General features: G+C 47.8%; 2 protein-coding genes across 4 annotated transcripts in view; both read left to right on the forward strand.

Moving 5' to 3' along the window:
* Positions 1–2,046: 2,046 nt before the first annotated feature.
* Mapk1ip1l (mitogen-activated protein kinase 1 interacting protein 1 like) overlaps positions 2,047–23,280 on the forward strand; it is a 29,755-nt gene continuing 8,521 nt past the window's right edge. For 2 of the 3 annotated variants that reach the window (XM_021222840.2, XM_013125052.3), the window contains exons 1-3: positions 2,047–2,177; positions 20,511–20,532; positions 21,998–22,690. In XM_021222840.2, coding sequence (XP_021078499.1) covers positions 20,515–20,532; positions 21,998–22,690 — 711 coding nt within the window. In that variant the 5' untranslated portion in view covers positions 2,047–2,177; positions 20,511–20,514. Of the gene's footprint in view, positions 2,178–16,055; positions 16,128–20,510; positions 20,533–21,997; positions 22,691–23,280 lie in introns of all 3 variants that reach the window. The other variant, XM_021222841.2, reaches the window with a different exon arrangement.
* Positions 16,067–18,297, forward strand: LOC121136090 (MLV-related proviral Env polyprotein-like). The gene has a single exon (XM_040735731.1). The coding sequence runs from the start codon at positions 16,359–16,361 to the stop codon at positions 17,241–17,243; it is 885 nt and encodes a 294-aa protein (XP_040591665.1). The 5' UTR covers positions 16,067–16,358; the 3' UTR covers positions 17,244–18,297.

Here is a 23,280-nt window from a genome sequence, read left to right on the forward strand (position 1 = left end):
TACTGGGTAGCGTAGGGGCCCTAGATGCATCCTCCCGCCCCTCCTTGCTCCTGAGAGTGTAAGGCGGGGGTGGGGAGTTATCTGGGGCGGATGGTTCAGCCCATTCCTCCTCCGCCTCATCTTCAGCAGACCTCTCCGGTCCTTCTTCTCCCGTCTAACTGAAAACAGAGTCGTCCACCCTGAGAGACCGCTTGACTCGGCTGAGACTCAGTCTTAGCCCAACCACGGAAGGTTGAGCTGGGTCTGAGGAAAGGTAAGTGCACTGCTCACCCGTCAGTTTCATCAGCTTTGGAGCCTCCCAGAATCCCGCAGACAACCCTATGCTTTACCTAGTTCATGCAGTGACCTCATCTGATTTGATTCAGGCAACCAATCATCTCTTTTTGTAAGCAACTCAGGACTTGTCCTCGTGACTTCCCCTCAACACCATCTATGACGGGCTCCTGTGCCCTACAGCTTTCAACAAGAATCCTTTTTGGCTCCCCTGTGACTCAAAGGTGTCTTCATAAACAGTGGGAATGACAATGTGTTTAAAACCTATCTATTTTTGAAAACTCAAAAAAATTCTGTGTGCTCCAGGGAGTCAACTTGGATCCACCTCGAACAGGTCATATGCCCTCCTGATAAGTACTGTCAATCAACAGCCTAAGTTTCCCCACCTTCTGCCTGTTCATGAGGATGGGATCTCCCTCATCTTTCCCTGACCTTAGGATTTCCCTCCCTCAGTTACCAGGACCTAAGGAAAAAAATTTCCCCTAAACTTTTTTAAAAAATATTTATTGTGAACACAACATCTTGCTTCCATTATGTCTGAACACCAGAAGAGGACACCAGATCTCATTACAGATGGCTGTGAGCCACCATGTGGTTGCTGGGTATTGAACTCAGGACCCCTGGAAGGGCAGTCAGTGCTTCTAACCTCTGAGCCATCTCTCCAGCCCTCCCCTAAACTTTTTAACTTCATCTTCTGCTCTGCCAGCATCCTACCAGGTCCAGAGGTCCTCTCAGAATCTGCATCCCAGACAGCTTCACAGTGGCTACCCCTAAGTGGTTCAGCCTCAGACTGCTTCAAATAGACCTGCCCTTTCCTAGCACAGGACGCTCCCGCAGAGCCTGGACACCGGTGAAACAGCCAGCTATCCCAGGACTTGGCCAACATCCCAGAGAGCAGGAAACAGTCTAGAGAACACGATGTCCCCATTCCCGCCTCACCAGCCACCCCTTCCTATTTCTTATAGTAAACAAAATAGGAGAATGTTAGCATTCAGACATTTACACTGGCTTGCTCTCAGGGACCTAACAGGACAGTCATCTGCAGCGGCCAAGACGCGACACTGTAACTGCTACAGCAACTAATGAGAGCGAGTGTTCTCCCTTTGCACGTGCATGCGTTATATCCGCTTATAAAAGGCACGCTCTTCTCACCCCTCTCTCTTTCCTTCTGCAACTCCCCCTAATAAACCTCCTACATGAGCTCTGTTGCATGGTGTGTCTTTGTGGTGCCCCTTGCCTCCAAAGGGACAAGATTGCCTTTCTTAACTATTACAGCAAGGATCGCCTCTGTTCTAGAGAGCTACAGCTAGCCCAAGATAAGGTAATTAGCCCCTGCACCGACAACATTCCAATCTTTCCAAGTAGCCACCCACTCACTGCAAACACAGATTGCTCTCAAGTTTCTATTCACAACACCTTGCAAAGTCTTCGCCTTCCTTCATCTTTTTACCCTCAATTTTGGCTGGACCATCATGACAGCCAGCTTGGAGCCTGACTGCAAAGAACTCTGGACGTAAGGAGTCCAAAATCTGCTTCTAGCCACGGGCTAGCCTTGAGCATTACCGGGGAGGTTTTCGTGCGGGTCTTTTTAACTCAGGAAGAGGTGAAGCTTTCCCGCGTTTTACCCAGGGGGGGCGGGGAACCAGCCCAACCTCGGGGAGCCACACGGCCCTGCCTGCAATCTCGCGGCCGGCCGGCTGGGGGCGCAGGGTGGCTGGGCGGGGCGGGCGGAAATAGCGGGGGGCCAGGTCGGGCCCCCGCACTTCCCTTTCCGGTGCCAGGAGGAGCCGTGTCGCCGCCGCCTTGGTCCGCCAGGCCCCCGGCCCCCCGGTCGGTCCTCCGTCGCTCGTCTCTCCTCCTTCATCGCCGCCGCCGTGCCGCGCCTAGGGCTCGGATCCTGCCGGGTGAGTCCGCTTCGGCGCCCGCGGGGGATGGGGCTTGCGGGGGGGACGACGCGGGGTCCCCGGGGGCCTGGCGGCTCTGAGCGAAGCTTCGACCGCGATCCTCGGGGGCCCGGGCGGCCGACACCTCCCTCCCCGGGGGGAGCAGGCTTGGGGGGCGTAGGGCGGGAGCGAGCGGCCGCCGGGGGCTGGTTCGCCCCGGCTGGTCCCGGCTCCCCTTTGTTCGCGTGGCCCTAAAGGGCGTCTGGCCCGGCGCCCCTTCCCCCACGCCCGGGGCCCCGGCCCTGGTTTCCAGGGCGAACGGCCGCGGAGGAGTCCCGCAGCCGCCGCCGCCTCCTCCTCCTCCTCCGCGGCAGCGCCTGGAGATCCCGGTGTGGCAAGGTTCCCGCTCTTCGCGACCCCCCGGTCGTTCCGTTCTCTCGAGAGGTTTAGGCGCGGATGCGGCGCTCGGGCCACTCACTTTCCTCTCTGCTTTGGAAACCGAAAGTCGCGTTCTCGCCAGCCCTGGTGTCGAATCACCCCGGACCCCACCGTAGATGACTTACTTACCAGCCCGTCACGACAGGAGCGCACGTGTGCGCCCCCCGGCGTGGCAAAGGCCTGTCTCCGAGCCAAACCCTCCGTAGCGGGGTCGCCGTGGAAAGTCTTTGTTTAGTGGTGCCCCTTGGGTAGGGCAGAGGAGTTTCCTTTAGTCGGGATGTGTGGGAGCCGCTCTGCAAAAACTGGCTTGGCTTCAGAGACTTGAGTGCAGTCGCCGAAGTTGGAGTGTTCTTTTTTGGATGACAGAAGGAATCCCGATGTCCATCTTCGCTCTCTTAACTGAGGTTGAGCCTTGAGGCCAGTATGCTTAGGAATTCAGCTGTCTTCCGGTTCTCTGATTTTTTTTTTTTTTAATAAAGACGTGTTTCAGAGGACTCGGGGGCCGTTCATCCAGTATTAGCATTTGCGCAGGCTCGGCCTGTCGTTCAGTAATTGAGCGCTGGCTTGGCCTGCTGGGAGGCCCTAAAGTCAATCCTCAAAACTTGAGGGGAAGGAAAAAAATGCAGCAGTTGTAAATATTCATTCTGTAATGAAATGGATAGATACTGTCAGGTCAGCTTTTGCCACCGAGTAAGTTTTGTGCCATACTTCAGAGATTGCACTTTCCAAGCTTTCTGGTTTGAAAATAGACAAAGGTTTGTGGTCAGATTGTGGCGGTTGTAAAAGCTAAGGTTCGTGCAGCTTTTGGCCCGTGCCAGGCAGTGGATTTAAGAGATTTGTTTACAGATTTATGTGAGCCTCCGAGACTCTGGTTTACGAGACTCGGTGAACGGGATTTGACCAGAGGCCAGGCAGGCGATGGCCCGGTTACCTTTGTGCCGGGTGTTTATATGTGCAAGAGGGAAGCTGGGCTGAAGAGGCGAGGGAAATGGCACTGTTTTTGGAGAGGACCGAAGTTCTGTTCCCAGCATTCACCTGAGGCAACTCACAGCTGCTGTAGCCCCAGCAGCTCCAGGGAATCCCGCACCTCTAGCCTCCTTGGGAACCTGCATTGAAGTGAACAAAAACCCATGTTCATTTTTTTTTAATTTAAAAATAACGGGAAGGAAGATTGAATTGTTGAATCATACTTTTATAAGACACTACAAGGAATTTTAAAGTGTTGAGCACATTCCATGCTTTTTTATATACTCAATTGTAAAACTGAATGTAATCTGATAAATTAGCCAGTACTAAAAGCTGACGTAGATTCTAATTCAGAATCTTCATGCGATATGATCACTAAAATCACAAAAGCCCTGTTTTTTCCCCTTGGTTTCTCTGAATATATATATATGCATGAGAAGTGTGTGTGTTTGTGTTTAGATTCTTGGTCGATGGAGTATCCAGGAGTCGCAGCTTTTACAGATGTTAAGAAACTTGCTTTTGACAAAAAGTGTTGGTGTGCGTGTTTAAGTGTAGATCTTGTACTATTTGGTGTTCTGTCACAGTGTGATGGCCTTCTGAAGTATTGCTTGCTAGCTGTCACTAATAACTCAGGGGGTTTTAGCTTTCCTAAACTTTGGATGAGAATGATTGTCTGAAAGACCATAGGAATTACTGACGTGTTGTGATTTTCTCTTTAGTGACTGCCAAAAGACATTCACACTGTACAGTTTTTGGGTTTACTCCTAAGGAAATAAGCATTTTCAGCCTGGGAACAATGAGGCCCTGTCTAAAAGGGGAGGAAAGTGGAGAAGAAAGGAAAGTGAATATCACTGTCTGCCTATGCCTTGTTCTTGGATGAGGTGTGATGGTTTAAACAGTAATGGACTAACAAAAAGGAAAAAAGTCTCTCTCTCTTTTTTTTGAGCCTAACATGTATATGTGGCACAGGCTAACCCCAAGTTCCCAGCCTTCCTGCCTCAGTGCCTCCAGAAGATTATAGGTGTGCCCCCATCTCACCCAACATTAAAAATACTCCTGGTTCTAAACTTAGTTTTTTCTTTTGTTTTTATTTATTTACTTACTTATTTGGTTTGATTTCTTTTACCCCCTGAGACAGGGTTTTTCTGTGTAGCCTGGAACTCCTAGCCTCAAACTCAGAGATCTGCCTGCCTTTACCTCCTAGTGCCGGAATTAAAGGCATGAGCCAACACTGTTCCAACCTAAACTTACTTTTCCTTCTTTTTTTTAATGTTCTCAAATTTACAACTACTTCATCTTCATTAGTACAGTTGGGTGTCTTATGTGGTTTTTGTGGCCTTCTGCAACAAAACTCAAGCCTAATCACTGACAGCCTATATCTCTACAACTCTACCTCTCTAGAGTTGTGGGACCTGGGAGAATGGAGCCAGTAAGTGAGGTGGACTAAACTCTCATGCAATAGCCCACTTTATTCAGAGCATCGGACAATTTATACTCTGGAGACTTAAAAGGGACCACATGAGTAAAGTTTATAGTCATAAGGGCATGCGGAAGAAATATATTTTTTCATATAGGTGCATAAACAAAAATAGCCAATTGTAATGAATAATCTGAAGTAAACTCACTCCTATACATCTGGGAGGGGCACAAAAGCACATTCCAAGAACAATTCTGTGTTTTTGGAGAAACTGAGGTCACAAGACTCTTGGTTTCTTGGATCTGTCTTACAAGTGTTCAAAAATCATATGTGACTCCATTCTTGGCACTGTGTTCTGACATCTTTCCCCTTTTGATATCTGGGGGGTTTTTGTTTTGAGACATAGATAAATCTAATAGTCATTTGATGCATGAGTATCCTATAAGCAAACATATTGACCTAATTCTGAAAGCCTTGTGTTTAATACTCTTCCTCCACGAACAGAAATCCAAACTGTCCAGTACTGTTTGTTACATCATATTGATAAGGAAAATCTAGAGACTTAAGATTTCACAGGGTCGGCTGGAGAGATGGCTAAGAGGTTAAGAGCACTGGCTGTTCTTCCGGAGGTCCTGAGTTCAATTCCCAGCAACCACATGGTGGTTTACAACCACCTGTAACAAGATGCGGTACCCTCTTCTGGCTTGTAGACAGAATACCATATAATTAATAATAAATAAAATCTTTAAAAAAAGATTTCACAGGGTTTCTCTGTATTGTTTTGGAGGCTGTCCTGGAACTCTCTCTGTAGACCAGGCTGGCCTCGAACTCAAGATCCGTCTGCCTCTGCCTCCCGAGTGCTGGGATTAAAGGCATATGCCACCAACACCCAGCTAGATTCTGGTATCTTGTAGAATATAAGCCCATATTTGTCTTTTAATAGAAAACAAAGTTAAATGTCCTATGCAAATAAGAAGCGATCTAAATCCCAAGGAAAAGTTAAATGCATTCTCTTCCTCAAATGAGTGAATGAGTCTATTATAGTCTCAAGGTCCATTTGTAAACACAGAGTCATTAAGTGAAGTAATTTCTCCCTTGGTCCCAGTGGACAGACTTGACTTTTGACATGGTCCTTTTGTCCTTTACCTGGGGGTTTGCTCTTTCTGGTGACTTTCACTGTCTCCTCGACCTCCACTGCCATTGAATTGATGGCCCAGGGCCGGAGGAGTGGATGCACATGGAATGACGGGTGGATGAGTAAATAAGGCAGGTTATTGTACCAGCTTGCTATTTCCTTCTGCAGTGAGGTTAGTGTGCATGAGTATGAGTAATGAGGAATGTGCAGATTGTAACCTATAGCAATGGAAGCATAGAAATGTGAAGACAAAGCTAAATCAGTTTCTATTGATGAGAATAACCCTGCAACATAAGCAGAATCAGAAACAGTATTTAAGGACTTATGAATTAACCATAATAAATGAATCAAGATAGCCATTTCCACCTGTTGGGCCATCAATAAAATAAGTATCTGCCTGTGGAATGGGAGAAGGTTGGGCAATCTTTTTAATCATAGATTCAGTCCATATGAGAAAATCCCATAGCTTACCAGCTAGATTTAATGATTTCATATCCTTTCATAGTAATCTGAAAATGAAATTTGAATATTCATAGAGTTTTGTAACACTCTTTAAACTGATTGTTAGTTAAGGGTAATATATAATGTTATACAGCAAGGATCAAATCCATTTAATTGTTGACATTGGATCCTCCTCTGGTTTACTAATTGAATAAGAAGAGTAAGGTAAGTGACTAGTATTTTATGGCCCTTGTGGTGTAAATGAATCTATTCCAAAGGTTTATCCTCGTGTGCTGTAATACCCATAGAAAACAGTTTAGTGGGGAAAATAGGTCTAAAGACAGTGAAGGTTCCATACTAAACACAATGCTTCTTTTAGTCTGGATTCAAATAGCTGTACATCTTTTGTCCAATGCCATCTCTCCTTCTGGAGTTTTAAATAGATTGAAAGTGCATATAAACATTTTGATTTGGGGGCTAGAGAGATGGTTCGGTGGTTAAGGGACATTGACTGTTCTTCCAGAGGTCCTGGATTCAATTCCCAGCACCCACATAGCAGCTCACAGCCGTCTGTAATTCCAGTTCTAGGAGACCTGACACCCATGCCAAAATGGAAAACATAAACATTTTTGATTTTTGGAATCGCATTGGAAATGCCAGGTATCCCCATTGGGGCCTGGGGAGGCATTAATAGATGAATTCGGCTTCCCTGCTGTGCCCCAGCTTGCCTAGATTGTTAACAGTATTTTCATAGGCTCTCCTAAGTCCTTGTCAGGAAATGCAGGCAATGTAAGATCACATTGTCAGTTTCCTCACCCAGGCTTCAGAGCATGTTCAGGGTGGAGGCAGTGTGTCTAAAGGAGGTTTCGTGAGGGAGCTGAGGGAGTCATCACTAGCGCTTTCCATTTTGCCTGTGGGGAGAATCTGCTTTTTACCCCTTTTACCAATTTAAAGCTTCATCATCCAGTTTATATTCACTCAAGGAAATGATTAATATTCTCCTCATCTTCCTTAAGCATTTTGATAACAGTCTGAATTATTGCCCAGATAACCGAAAATTGAACAGAGCTCTCTTTCCTTGTTTATATGCCGTATTCAGTATTCCTTTGGACTCTGTCTTAGACTCCTTCACTTAAAGTTCCTTGTGGAAATCAGGGACACTTGCAAGCAATCTAATGCTTATGATTTCAGTACTTGTGCTCTTCCTTTCTTAAAAATGATGCACAAGCTCGACATTAGGCAAAGCCTTTCCTGGTGTCTTCTGTCCTGTTTTTCTTACCTCCTTGTGTGAGCATCCCCACTCTATAGTCTTTTTTTTTTTTTTTTTTTTCCAAGACCGGGATTCTCTGTATTGTTTTGGAGCCTGTCCTGGAACTCCCTTGGTAAACCAGGCTGGCCTCGAACTCACAGAGATCCACCTGCCTCTGCTTCCTGAGTGCTGGGATTAAAGGCGTGCGCCACCAACACCCAATTTTATAATCTTCTTGTAGTGGCTTCAGGTGCCTATCCTTGGAGCCACTTGTCACTGCTCTAGAGGCCGTGGGATCTGGGAGGAGGGAGCCCCATAAATAAGGTGAACTACAGCCAGACATTAGGTGGGACTCGGGTATCCTGCAGAGTAAGGGGAGGGAGGGTTGTAGTAACCAGAGGCATCAAGGGCACCACAAGAACACACCCACGGAATCAACTAACCAGGGCTCATGGGCACACCAAGACTAAAGCGGCAGTCAGGTGCCTGTGTGGGTCAGACCTAGACCCTCTGCATGTATGTTATGGTTGTGTAGGAGCAGGGGCTGTCTCTGACTTTTGCCTGCTCTGGGGACCCTTTATCCTCTGCTGGGTTGCCTTGTCCAGTCTTGATATGAGGGTATGTGCCTAGTCTTATTGTAACTGTTATACCATGTTTGGTTGATAGCCCTAGGAGGCCTCTTTTCTGAAGGGAAACAGAAGTAGATCTGGGGAGAAGGGAAACTGTGGTCAAGATGTAATGTGAGAAAAGAGTAAATAAACATTTGAGGTGGACTAGAGTCTCTGTAGCAAACAGCCACTTTATTTCAGGTCCGGGGCAGTTTATGCTCTGCGGGTTAAGAGGATGCCCTTGGGGAAGGCGTCCAATCGCAAGAGCAGGCTGCCCGTGGCAAACAAGCTGCATGTGGCTTCTTAGAGGAGGCCGTGCTCCCACACAGTGTGAACACAAACTTCTTCAAGTGTGCTTCTTGTTGTTAGAAGTTGTTGGGCTTTGTTTTGTCTTTTGTTTGTTTTTGTTCCCAAATCTCAAACTAAAAGCAATAATCATGCTTAAACATCAGAAGCTTTTTCAGGAGAGTTAAAAACAAGGCCCATGTACCACCATCACATTCAACCTTCTGAGTCCTAGTTGATGCAAAAGAGAAAGGAGATGTTGTTATTGGGGAAATAGAACAAAACTGTTGCCAGGAAACTGTGTAGAATCAAGTGGAAGACTTTTAGGGAATAAAGAAATCCACTCATATCATAGCTTGCAAAAGTAGTACCCTGCTCTGATATGGGTAACCAGTTATTGAATGTGGCTCAAGGAGCCTGTTTTACCCACAAGAAAGGATCTAGAAACCTGAAAAGAAAGGTATGCTAAGGTGGGTGTGGTGAGACATGCAGGGCCCAGCCGCTCAGCAGTGCCAGAACAGGAAAATATCAGCAGATGCCTGTACCTTGTTCGTGGATGGGATCTAATGTTTTAAACACATCACCTATCTCCCCGATTCACTGATAAACTTTAAGGCATTTCTCACTAGAATACCGGGTGTTTTGTTCTTATCTACAGCCCACCACCACCATCACCAAAAAAGATCCTGGGAAAATTAACCACGAAATTCAGGAACATCTGAAGAAACCACAATGTAGCTAGCACAAGTCTCTGCTTAAAATGTATCCTAGTAAAATATTAGAGCTACTTGCAGATCAGGAGTCCTCTGTGCCTGTGAGGACAATTGTATCTAGTGCCTGGTTATCTGGAGTCAAGCTACACTTGTGTTTGGTGTGTTTGAACATCTCTAATTAAACAAGATGACCTGTAAGCTGGGGAATAATAAAATTTGCACATCCCCGCAGTAAGCATTCAGTAAATACTATTGTCAGTGGCAACTCAAGTGTTTTAAGGGCAACTTGTCTGATTAATTGAGAAAGACTGGGCTATTTACTAATTACTACTTAGAAGAGTTGAAAAATACTAAGCATGTTAAACCACAGACACCCAAAGTGGCTGTCTTTGTTGATCATAAAATTGAGACATATACGTAGAGACAGTGCTCCTGGCTTGGGCTTAGGTTTTGGTGACATGGCTAAACACACCAAGAAGGTTGGGGTTGTTGGGGAATATGGGACTTGCTGTGGTGCCTCCTCCTGGAAAATGCTGAAGAAATTGAAATCAGTCAGCATGCCAACTACACTTGCTCCTTCTGGTGAGACCAAGGTGAAGAGGGAGATGTGTACATCTGACACTGTGGCTCCTACATGAAAACAGTGGCTGTGGGGCCGGGACCTACTACTTCCAAGGTCACAGTGAAGGCTGCCGTCAGAAGACAGAGGACCTGAAAGATCAGTAGAAGCGCTACTGTTTGAGACCTGTGGAGCCTGCAGTAGATGGGCTAACTCACGTAACAGAAGACCAAGGGGAGGCATGGATAACGATGCACCATTTAAGAGTTGAGGACCTTTACAGAAAGTCTTTTCTCATATTGAAAGACCCCAACCCGGGCCCCCCTAGGAAAAGAAAAACAGGGCCAAGCCGTTGCCTAATGGAAAAACCCAGACCAGTTGCCTCGCCCAGCTGGCGCCTCAAACAGGATGTCTGCGGTCACCAGAGCAGTCATGGGACCCGGATAAGCGTGCCATATTTACATCTTGTGGTAATACCAGGAACCTAGTCCTTGGCAACTACCCCTGCCCCCAAGATGACCTTAGCCCGTTCTTAAGTAGCCAATGAAATGCCTGTTGCTTTGCTGATACTTATGTAACCATTAAGACTCTATAAGTACTGTGCTCCCTGCAAGCCCGGTATGCTCTGCGCCTGTGTTGCAGTAGCATCCGCAGGCGCCTGTGTACTCAATAAACCACCTCTTGCTTTTGCATCCAGTGGTTTGGCTCCAGTTCTTGGGCAGAGGGTTCGGTTCAGTGCCCGGCACTTTGGTGCCAGGGTCTTTCATTTGGAGGTCCAACCGAGATTTCTGCCCCAGGACCGCCAGTGCCACCGGGAGGTAAGCTGGCCAGCACCCTGTCCGCTTTGTCCATTGTTTTGTATGTTGCCATAATCAGTCTTCGTGCAGCGTTCGAAAGGCTGGCTACGTACTCATTTAGTAATTTGGGCGGCTTGAGAAGGGGTTGATGAGCCCATACTTCTCCCCCGCCACCCTGGCAGACGTGCCAGGGATACGGGGAGCTCGACTATTTGGAGTTTATTACGTATCCAATGGATACGTTGCCCTGAAAAGGGAAAATGGGACCACTACTGTTGGCCCGTCTGAGTATTTACTTTCGGTTCTCTGCCGAAAGCGCGCAGCCTGTCTGGTCGTGAATTGCTTAATTGTGTTATTTGTCTTGTTCGTCTGCTTGTCTTTGTATTTTGAGTTTTCTGATTCAAGTATGGGACAAACCATAACCACCCCTCTGAGCCTTACCTTAGGTCACTGTAATTAAGTGCATATCCGTGCCTCTAACCAGTCAGTGAATGTCAAGAAGAAGAAATGGCAGATATACTGCACATCTGAGTGGCCAACCTTTGATGTGGGCTGGCCACGGGATGGGACCTTTAACCTAGAAATTACCTTACAGGTTAAGGATTGGGTCTTCGACAAGGGACCCCAAGGACACCTGGACCAGATAGCATACATTGTTACTTGGGAAAATTTGGCTACAGAGCCCCGACATGGGCAGCCCCGTTTGTGACCCCCTGACCTCCCCCAAAGGCGGTCTCGGAGAAACCGTCGGCTCCTCCCCTCCCCTCTTCTTCACCCTTGATCCCTGTCCTGGCTCCAGATCATAAGCCTGCTCATCTTTATCCAGTTGTAGAGAAGTCCCCCTCTAAACCCCTTAAGTCTAAACCTGTGCTACCCCCAGATGATGTGGTTCTCATAGACTTACTCACCGAGGAACCACCACCGTATCAGCCAGCTCCACCACTTCCTGCTCAAGCTGCTCGGGGGAGGGAGGAAGGAGAAAGACCCCACACTGGCCGAGGAGGGATCAGACTCTCTAGTTGACGGGAGGCTGAGAGGGAAAAGGAAACCCACCCAGTCAGGAGGAACCTCTAGAGCTTTCCCCTTGCGCCAAATGGGGGGCCCGGGGAACCAATACCAGTATTGTTCTTTTTCCACCTCTAACTTATATAATTGGAAATCTCACAATCCCTCTTTTTCCAAGGATCAGGTGGTTCTCACGAACCTGATTGAATCAATCCTTATAACCCACCATCCCACATGGGACGATTGTCATCAGCTCTTACAGGCACTCTTAACTTTGGAAGAAAAACAAAGGGTGTTCCTGGAAGCCAGGAAAAACGTCCCGGGCAATGATGGGCGACCCACTCAACTCCCTAATGAAATCGACACCGCTTTTCCCTTAACCCGCCCCGAATGGGACTTCAACATGGCTGAAGGCAGGGGACACCTACGTCTTTACTGCCAGTTACTGATAGTGGGCCTCCATGGCGCTGGACGCCGACCTACCAATTTGGCTCAGGGAAGACAGGTTAGTCAGGGAATGGAGGAGACTCCCACTGCCTTTCTGGGGCGTCTAAAAGAGGCCTACCATATGTACACCCCCTTCGACCCTGAAAGTGATGCACAAAGGGGCAATGCACTGATGGCCTTCATATGGCAATCGGCACCAGATATCCGCAATAAGTTGCAGAGACTAGACAATCTGCAAGAGTATACCTTGCCTGATTTATTGAAAGAGGCAGAGAAGGTTTTAAACAAAAGGGAAAACTCCTGAAGAGAAGGAAGAAAGAATTAGAAAGTTGCAGGAGGAAAGAGAGAACAGACTAAAAATGGAACTAGAGGATAGAGAAAAAGAAAGAGATCGAAAATGCCCTAGGGAACTTAGTAGACTCTTGGCCACCGTAGTACAGAATAACACAGGCACAGGGAAACAGGAAAGGAAGGGAGATATCAGGAGGCCCTGGGTAGATCAAGACCAGTGCACCTATTGCAAAGAAAAGGAATACTGGGTCAGAGACTGCCCGAAGAGACCAAGAGGGCCAAAAAGAAGGCCTGACAAACAGGCCCAGTTACTAGCCCTTGATGAAGATTAAGGACGTCAGGGCCAGGTGCTCCCCCCTGAGCCCCGGATAACCCTACAAGTTGGGGAGCAACCAGTCACCTTCCTAGTAGATACTGGAGCTCAACACTCAGTGCTCACTAGTACCCAAGGACCCCTGAGCAGCCAAACTGCTTGGGTACAAGGGGCTACCGGAGAAAAGCAGTATCTCTGGACCACAGAAAGGAAAGTTCACTTGGCCTCAGGTAACATCTCTCACTCCTTCCTACATGTTCCTGATTGCCCCTACCCGCTCCTGGGGAGAGACCTATTGACCAAGCTAAAAGCCCAAATACATTTTGAAGGATCAAGGGCCACCATATCAGGCCCTAACGGGACCCCCCTCCAGGTCCTCACCCTACAATTGGAGGACGAGTACTGACTTTCTGATCCACCACCCAAACCAACCGAAAATCTAGAGGACTGGGTCAAGGAGTATCCCTTGGACTGGGCAGAGACTGGGGGCATGAGACTAGCAAGGCGCCAACCGCCCCTCGTTATAAACCTAAAAGCAACAGCAACCCCAGTCTCCATAAAGCAGTATCCCATGACCAAGGAGGCTTATGAAGGGATAAAGCCACACATAAAAAGACTCGTGGACCAGGGGATATTAACCCCCTGCCGTTCCCTTTGGAACACCCCCCTCCTTCCTGTCAAGAAACCAGGAACGGGATTACCGACCAGTCCAAGATCCCAGAGAGGTCAATAAGAGGGTGGAAGACATCCACCCCACAGTGCCCAATCCTTATAACCTGCAGAGCACTCTGCCTCCAACACATCAGTGGTACACCGTCCTTGACCTGAAGGACGCTTTCTTCTGTCTAAGGCTCAGTCCTCAAAGTCAGCCTTTGTTGCATTTGAATGGAAGGACCCTGAGATAGGGGTATCAGGGCAATTAACCTGGACCCGATTGCCACAGGGGTTCAAAAATAGCCCCACCCTCTTCGATGAGGCTCTCCACTACGACTTGGCAGATTTTCGCATCAGACATCCGCCATTGGTCCTGCTCCAATATGTGGGCGACATCCTGTTGGCCACCACCAACGAGGATAACTGTCATGCAGGAACCGAGGCTCTCCTATTGACCTTGGGGCAGTTGGGATACTGGGCTTCCACGAAGAAAGCCCAAATCTGTCGGGAAAAGGTTACTTATTTGGGGTATGAAATTCAAAACGGTCAGCGATGGCTAACTGCCGCACACAAGGAGACCATATCCCCCATCCCGGCACCCCAAAGCCCCCGCCAGTTGCGGGAGTTCCTGGGGACAGCCGGGTTTTGCCGGCTATGGATTCCAGGGTTTGCTGAAATGGCAGCACCCCTTTACAGGCTGACCAAATCAGATACCCCCTTTGTTTGGGCCGAGGAACACCAACATGCCTTTGATGACATTAAACAAGCTTTGCTCTCCTTCCTGGCCCTGGGCCTGCCCGACATAACTAAGCCCTTTGAACTCTATGCGGATGAGAGGCAGAGCTTTGCTAAAGGAGTTTTAACACAAAGACTCGGACCCTGGAGGCGCCCTATTGCATACTTATCAAAAAAGCTGGACCCAGTTGCAGCAGGGTGGCCTCCATGCCTGAGAATGGTAGCCGCTATTGCTGTTCTCACCAAAGATGCCTCTAAATTAACCTTGGGACAACCATTAACTATCCTGGCACTGCACGCCATTGAGTCTCTGGTCTGCCAACCTCCCGACCGCTGGCTGTCCAACGCTCGACTGACCCACTACCAGTCCCTGCTCCTGGATGCTGACAGGATCCAGTTTGGGCCAGTCATCACCCTCAACCCCGCGACCCTGCTGCCCTTGCCAGTAGGGCCCACATCCCACGACTGTCAACAGATCCTTGCGGAAATGCATGGAACTCGGCCTGATCTGACCGATCAGCCGCTTAAGGATGCGGACTTCACCTAATATACGGATGGCAGCAGCTATCTACTGAACGGAGAGCAGCAGGCAGGAGCAGCAGTAACGGTCGCCGCCCAGGTAATCTGGGCCAGCGCACTTCCTGCTGGCACCTCTGTTCAATGTGGGGAATTGATCGCCTTAACCCAAGCACTCCAGATGGCAGCATGTAAGAAGCTCAATGTTTACACTGATAGCCGGTATGCCTTTGCACATACATGGGGAAATATACAAGAGGAGAGGACTTTTAACTTCAGAAGGCAAAGAGATCAAGAATAAAAATGAAATTCTAGCCCTTTTAAAAGCACTGTTTCTCCCAAAGAAATTAAGCATAATACACTGTCCAGGGCATCAAAAAGGGGGCAGTCCCGAGGCTGTGGGAAATCGCCGAGCCGACGAGGCGGCCAAGCAGGCGGCACTGGGGTCTCAACTGTTAGCCGTCACTGTGTCAACCGGCAAATCAGTCCCTGACTGGGATTATGTGGACAAGGACCTGGACCTCGTCCAGAGACTAGGAGCTGACTATGACTCAGTCCGCAATTGCTGGACCCACCAAGGAAAGACTGTAATACCTATAAAGGCAGCTAAGGAGTTAATTGAACATTGCCATAAGTTAACCCACTTGAGCAAGCAAAAGATGAAAACGGGGAACCATGGGCGTGCACCTACCACAGAAAGACATGCTGCTACAACAAGTAACTGAAAACTGCAGGGTCTGTGCGCAGGTCAATTCAGGGCATACCAAAATTGGTCAAGGAAAGCGCCTCTGAGGTCATCGCCCTGGGAATCATTGGGAGGTCGATTTTACAGAAATCAAGCCTGGGATGTAGGGTTACAGATACCTACTAGTCTTTGTAGATACTTTCTCTGGATGGGTGGAGGCCTTCCCCACCAAGCACAAAACCACGAAGATGGTCACCAAGAAGCTTCTGGAAGAAATCTTCCCCAGATACAGGATACCACAGGCATTAGGGTCGGATAACGGGCCTGCCTTTGTCTCCCAGGTAAGTCAGATGGTGACCAAGGTCTTGGGGATTGATTGGAAATTACATTTTGCCTACAGACCCCAAAGTTCAGGTCAGGTAGAAAGGATGAATAGAACAATCAAGGAGGTATTAACCAAATTATCGCTTGAAACTGGCTCTAAAGACTGGGTACAACTCCTGCCTCTAGCCTTATACCGGGCCAGAAACACACCTGGCCCACATGGTCTGACCCCATTTGAAATTTTATATGGGGGCCCCGCCTCCTGCCATCACCTTCTTTGATACTGATATTTCTGATTTTGCCACTTCCCCTTCCATGCAGGCCCATCTGCAGGCCCTGCAGTTGGTACAACAGGAGGTCTGGAAGCCAGTAGCAGCGGCCTACCAGAAAGAGGTAGAATCACTCTTCGTACCTCATCCCTTTATGATCGGTAACACTGTCTGGGTCCGGAGACACCAGATCAAGAACCTAGAGCCTCGCTGGAAGGGACCCCTATACTGTACTTCTGACTACCCCTACGGCATTGAAGGTAGACGGCATTGCGGCCTGGGTCCACGCCTCACACGTTAAGGCCGCCCGACCAGAACACTGCACCGATACGCCAGCCCAACAAAACCCAGAGTCATGGAGGCTCCAACGCTCTCAAACCCCTTTAAAGATAAGATTAATATGCCAATAATATGTTTGATCCTATTACTGCTAGTTGATGATGCGCTAGAGAGCCCCCATGCTGTATATGAAATAACTTGGAAGATTATCAATCAGGAGACCGGGGCAATCGCTAACTCCACTACCATTCAGGGTACCGTAAATGCAACCTTTCCCTCTTTGCATGTGGATCTTTGCGACCTAGTGGGTAAGCGATGGGATCCCTCGGAACAAGAGCCCTTCCCCGGCTATGGTTGTCGGTACCCGGGCTGGCGCATGTCCACGCGCAAACTTGACATATATGTTTGCCCAGGCCATAACCGTGATAAAGGGCTCCAACGTAGATGTGGTGGACCGGGAGATGGGTATTGCGCTGAGTGGGGATGTGAGACCACCGGAACCACTTATTGGAAACCCACTTCCTCCTGGGACTTAATCACCCTCCAGCGAGGAACTATCCCGGGGTATAATGGAGGCGGCCCCTGGACTTGCGGGGGACAGGATTGTGGACCATGCTATGATTCAAGTTCCAAACTCCAGGGTAGCACCCCTGGAGGAAGGTGCAACCCCCTAATAATTACTTTTACGGAGGCCGCTAAGCGGTCAGCATGGGATGCCCCCAAGGCTTGGGGGCTACGGCTATACCGTACTGGAACGGACCCCGCAGCCACCTTTCTAATCTCCAGAACCATAACCCCCATATCTGTGGCGTCTATTGGTCCAAACTCTGTTCTTCTTGACCAGCAGGGCAGGCCATCCCAGAGCCTCCCTAGACCCAAGCCTAACCCCTTGCTGTCTGACAATACAACCAACACCACCACCACCACTCCTATAAGGCGGAGGATTGTTGGCTCTGCTTGACAGCGGCTCCCCCTTATTATGAGGGCTTGGCATGGACTCTGACCTTGCCAGCAATACATCTCCCCCTTCCCGATGCAGCGAAACACCTAATCATAAACTAACTCTGCCCCAGGTGACTGGACAAGGATTATGTCTTGGAAATGTTCCCACATCGTCTCAATAACTGTGTAACCGTACAGTCTCAGTAACTCCCAGTAACTCATACCTGACCGGCCCTGATGGGACTTATTGGGCCTGCAATACGGGACTGACTCCTTGTGTCTCAGCCTCGGTTCTTAACATGACAGCTGATTATTGTATACTTGTCCTTCTATGGCCCGTATTACCTACCACTCCTCATGGACTGTGCTAGGATACTTTGAGAATCGTTATCTATTCAAAAGGGAACCTGTTTCAGTAACATTAGCTCTTCTTTGGGGAATTGGGGGGATAGCAGCTGGTATAGGGACCAGTACCACTGCCTTACTTAAGAGCAATCAGAATACGCAGCTCCAAGCAGCCATGAATGAGGATCTACAGGCCTTAGAAAAATCAGTTTGGGCCCTTAAGGACTCTTTGGTTTCATTATCCGAAGTGGTCCTAAAGAATAGAAGAGGACTAGATGTCCTATTTCTTAGAGAGGGAGGCTTATGTGCCGCCTTCAAAGAGGAATGTTTTTATGCAGACAAGAGTGGGGTAGTAACCGAAACTCTGGATAAACTCAAGGAGAGGTTGACTGTTCGGCAGAAGAAATTTGAATCCCAACAATACTGGTATAAGGGTTGGTTTAACAAATCCCCCTGGTTTGCTACCCTAGTCTCTACTCTTATGGGCCCCTTAATTATTTTCATACTTGTGTTAACCTTTGGGCCTAGCATTCTCAACAAACTAATTCCATTTATGAAAGATAGATTAACAGTAATTCAAGCCTTAGTCCTAACTCAACAATACCATGCCCTCAAATAGACGGAACCATTAGTAAACCTTAAGTAAAGAGGGCTGGCCAGTAGGTATAAGATTCTACCTATGCACAAGAACAAGGGGGGAATGAAAGACCCCAAGCTGGGGACTCCTAGGAAAAGAAAAACAGGGCCAAGCCGTTGCCTAATGGAAAAACCCAGACCAGTTGCCTCGCCCAGCTGGCGCCTCAAACAGGATGTCAAACAGGATGTCTGCGGTCACCAGAGCAGTCATGGGACCTGGATAATTGCTGAAGTGTGCCATATTTACATCTTTTGGTAATACCAGGAACCTAGTCCTTGGCAACTACCCCTGCCCCCAAGATGACCTTAGCCCGCGCTTAAGTAGCCAATGAAATGCCTGTTGCTATGCTGATACTTATGTAACCATTAAAACTCTATAAATACTGTGCTCCCTGCAAGCCCGGTATGCTCTGCACCCGTGTTGCAGCAGCACCCGCAGGCGCCTGTGTACTCAATAAACCACCTCTTGCTTTTGCATCCAGTGGTCTGGCTCCGGTTCTTGGGCAGAGGGTTCGGTTTGGTGCCTAGCGTTTCAGTGCCGGGGGCTTTCAGTATAACAGCTAGCGTTCTTGCCATCTAAGAAAATGGTGTGGGTGGAGTGATGTGTTAAATACAAATATCAAGGGAAAGAAAAATGCCTGTTATTCTAGTCATTCGGGGAGTCAACGACCAGCAAAAGCAGACTAGAAAAGTGACAGCGAGGGTCAGGTGACCAGAAAGGAATGCAAGTGTTCTAGGCTGATGGAAGTGTGTCTTGTTTGTAGTGGCCAAAGCTTACAGTGAACACTTACACATTGTCCTTTGTCCAGTGTTGATTATGCTTCAACTTGAAAACTGGTCAGGGGTGGGATACTGCATAAACCAGACATCAAGGCAGGAGGATCAGAAACTCAGGGTCATCCTCTGCTAAATATCAAGTTCAAGGCCAGTCTGACATATGCAAGATCCTGTGCTAAAAACTAAAAAGGTTGGTGGGCACTTGTCCAGCATGGACACTTGCCCCTGGATTCCGTGTCTAGTACTGGTGGTTAGTGAAGGGATGCAAGTGGTCCATCCAGTGATGGCAGGGTGTTCGCAGGAAGTGAATGTAGCTAGGGCCTTGAGTTTTAAGAGATTGTTAATCTGTCATGCTTAATCCAATGATGGCAGGGTGTTCACAGGAAGTGAATGTAGCTAGGGCCTTGAGTTTTAAAAGATTGTTACTCTGTCATGCTTAAAGAGGACTGGAGAGATGGCTCAGAGGTTGCCAGCACTGGCTACTCTTCTAGTATGCCCTGAGTTCAATTCCCAGCAACCGCATGGTGGCTCACAACCATCTTGAATGGGATCTGGTGCCCTCTCCTGTTGTGCAGGCATACATGCAGGCAGAACATTGTGTACATAATAAATCCTTTAAAAAAAATGAAATAAAGAGGACTGTAAAGTTTCAGTAATAACGAGGCGTTTTGGGTTTGACTTTTTTTTTTTTGTTTAAAGGTTACTGCATGAATTGGCATAGGTTGTACTAGGTAAATTAAGTAAACTTGCATGTTTGGCTCTATTCCTCTTCTGGTGCTTTTTTCTAATTATATACAGTTAGACGTAAGGAAAGATGAGTGGGTATGTGCTATGCCAGTGCTTAAAAGAGCCTGTGCTGCCACAAAAGTCAGCACAACAAATAGATTCTACAGACTGAGCAGGTAAACACATACATATATGTAACAATGGTTGATTTAAAAAGAGGCCATGAATTTACAACAGTAGGAAGAGGTGTATGGAAGGGTTTGGTGAAAGGAAGGGGAAAACAATCTAGTTATAATTTCAAAATAAAACTTTAAAAAAGCTGAGCAAGCCAGTAAATAGTGTTTGTCTGTGGCCTCTCCTTCGGTTCAAAACACTGGTTCCTGCCTGACTTCCCTTGGCGATGGATTTTGACCTGGGAGTTACTTGTAAGATAAGATATACCCCACCCTGCTACAAAAAAAAAAAAAAAAAAAGAATGTAAATTGTGGGTCAGCCAAGCTGGAAAGTGCCTGTGGCCATCTGAGAGGTTATAGGAGTTTCTACCAAGGCTCTCTTGGCTGTGCAGGGTTGCTTGAACCCAGGCGTTTGAGATGAGCCTAGGCAGTGAGAGTCCACTGGTAATGATACAATCCTGACAAGAATGAAGTTGGGATGGTTATCTCAGTTTCAATGGAAAATTTTCCCTATATAAAAGAAAACATGAGAAAGATTCCATGTAAATAAAATGTATACACACACAAAAAAATCTTAAAATGCATAAAATATAAATACTAATTTTGACATTTTCTTTTTATTTTTTTAGGAAAATGTCAGATGAATTTTCGGTAAGTTGAACCTTGTTAAGTTTTTTGTGGGTTTTTGTTTTGTTTTGTTTCTTTCTTTTAAGGACAACATGGTCCTGCCAGGGAAGGTGGTGTATGCTTGTAATCTCAGCCATATAGAGCTTGGGGCAGAAAGCTTGTGAGTTTCAAGCAAGCCTGGGCTATGCAGTGAGATCCTGTCTCCTTATAAACAGTGAAAACCCTTAAAATAAAACAAAACCACATGGTCCTAACCGTAAGGCATCTAAGTCTTTTTAACTTAAAAAGATAGGTGCTTGAACATTTTAGGCATGTTCCCCCCCCTCCAGATTTACTTACTTTTTAAAGATTTTATTTGTTACATATACAGTGTTCTACCTGCGTGTTTGCCGGCATGCCAGAAGAGAGGGCCAGAAGAGGCCACCAGATCTTATTTTAGAGGTTGTGAGTCACTATGTGATTGCTGGGAATTGAACTCATGACCTCTGGAGGAGCAGTCAGTGCTCTTAACCTCTGAGCCATCTCCCCAGCCCTCAGATTTATTTTTATTTACATGTATGTTTATATGTCATGGTAACTTCAGTTTCAAGAGTCCAACACCCTTTGGCCTCTGCCAGCACCAGGCATGCACAGTATGTACATAAACTCATGAAGGCATGAGTCTGCTTTCATGTTGCTGTGACAAAGAGTCTGATCAAAGGCCTCTTGGAAAGGAGAAGTTTGCTCTCATCTTACAGCTTGTAGTCAGTCCATCCTGAAGGGAAGCCAGGGCAGGAGCCTGGAGGCAGACACTGGGACATCAGCCATGGAGGAGCAGTCACATTCAGCATCCTTTGTTATGTTTGCCAGGACACTTTCCCAGGTGTGGTACCTCCCTTGGTGGCCATTGAGCGAGAAAAAGCTCGCACGTTTGCCTACAGGCCAGTCTGATAGAAGCAATTCCTTAATGGGAGTTCACTTTTCTCTGAAGATTCCAGCTTGTATCAAGTTGACAAAATAACCCACCAACATGCACACATACAGAAAGAAAAATAATTTTCGTTAAGTTCAGGGTCTGCCTGGGCTACATGAAACCTTGTGTCAAAAAATAATGTATATACAGCATTATGTAAATTGCCTCATTTAATGCTGAATTTAACCCTAAACCTTTTTTTAAACTGAAATAGTAAAGGTCAAGTGTAGAGATCCTGTCCTGTCTTATTTACCATACTGCATTCTAGTTACACTGCTCAGAAATGAAACACAGTAGAATTAGCTGTATTTAGAAAAGTTGAGCTTTGGGGAATTTGCATTGTGAAGTTAATGTTCAAGATAACACCTCAAGTTCCTTTTTAAGAAGAGCTTCTCAAATAAGCAGTTTAGTCTTTGAAGGTGCCACTGAGACTTGTAATCCCTGGGTATTGTGTATAGTTTGTTTGAGGTTATCGTCATGTTTGCTTTGACTTGCTCCTGGGTAAGTCAGCTGAGACATACCTATTTTGTATTACAGTTGGCAGATGCACTACCTGAGCCATCCTCTGCCAAACCGTCTGCTGTGAGCAATGCAAAAGCTGGCCAGTCTACTCAAGGCTGGCCAGGCTCCAGCCCTTGGAGTAACCCAAGCGCTCCACCTGCTATGCCATCTGGACTCCCACCAAGTGGTGCAGCACCCGTCACTGTGCCTTTCGGACCAGCACCAACAGGAATGTACCCCTCTATGCCGCCAGCTGGACCACCACCAGGACCCCCAGCACCCTTTCCTCCTTCTGGACCATCATGTCCCCCACCTAGTGGTCCTTATCCAGCCCCTACTGTGCCAGTCCCTGGCCCCACAGGGCCATATGCTACGCCAAATATGCCCCTTCCAGAGCTACCTAGGCCATACGGTGCACCCACAGATCCAGCTGGTACTTTAGGTCCATGGGGATCCATGTCTTCTGGACCTTGGGCACCAGGCATTGGGGGGCAGCATCCTAATATGCCGTATCGATCTCCAGGGCCGTATCCCACCGCTCCTCCTCCAGTGTCAGGAGCACCACCTGTTCCATGGGGCACTGTGCCACCAGGAGCCTGGGGACCACCAGCACCATATCCTGGCCCTGCAGGATCATATCCCACGCCAGGACCCCATCCTACTCCGAATAATCCTTACCAAGTGCCTTCAGGACCTTCTGGTGCTCCACCGATGCCTGGTGGCCCCCATGTAAGTGTTCGGTTTGTTACTGACCACGTGTGTAGTCCGAGTCACATTGGCACACTGGAAGATTGTCCTAGGTGGGAGATCAGAGAACTAATACTTAAATAGTTGTGAGTCTGTGCATTGAGTCAGATGTGAGACCTTCAGGTTCAGGTGCAGCATTGTGCAGAACTGAAGTATTGCTGCTGTGAACACAGAAAGGGGAGATCTCAGAGTTCCCTAAAGACTTGCACTATGATAAGCAGTGTGCCCCCCAGCACTTAGATGACTAAGATGCATGTCGTGGGCTGTGGTGTTGCCAGTGGGGGATTGTTTTACAATTCTTGGTGCCCTTTTCCTGCATCACACCAAAGTGCAGCTTGAGAAAAAGCTTGTCTGGGTTGGTGGAGAGAACATGGGGCAATGAGTGTATGATAGACATTGCCCAGCTCACACAGTTCTCCCAGGCGTTTTGTTTTCTTTGAGACAGGGTTTCTCTGTGTAGCTCCGGCAATCCTGGAACTCACTGTGTAGACCAGGCTGGCCTTGAACTCACAGGTCCTCCTGCCTCTGCCTCCCGGGTGCTGGGCTTAGAGGCATACACCACTACTGCTTGG

This window comes from Mesocricetus auratus, unplaced genomic scaffold, assembly GCF_017639785.1.
Source record: "Mesocricetus auratus isolate SY011 unplaced genomic scaffold, BCM_Maur_2.0 Super-Scaffold_100048, whole genome shotgun sequence".
NCBI classification, from domain to species: domain Eukaryota; kingdom Metazoa; phylum Chordata; class Mammalia; order Rodentia; family Cricetidae; genus Mesocricetus; species Mesocricetus auratus.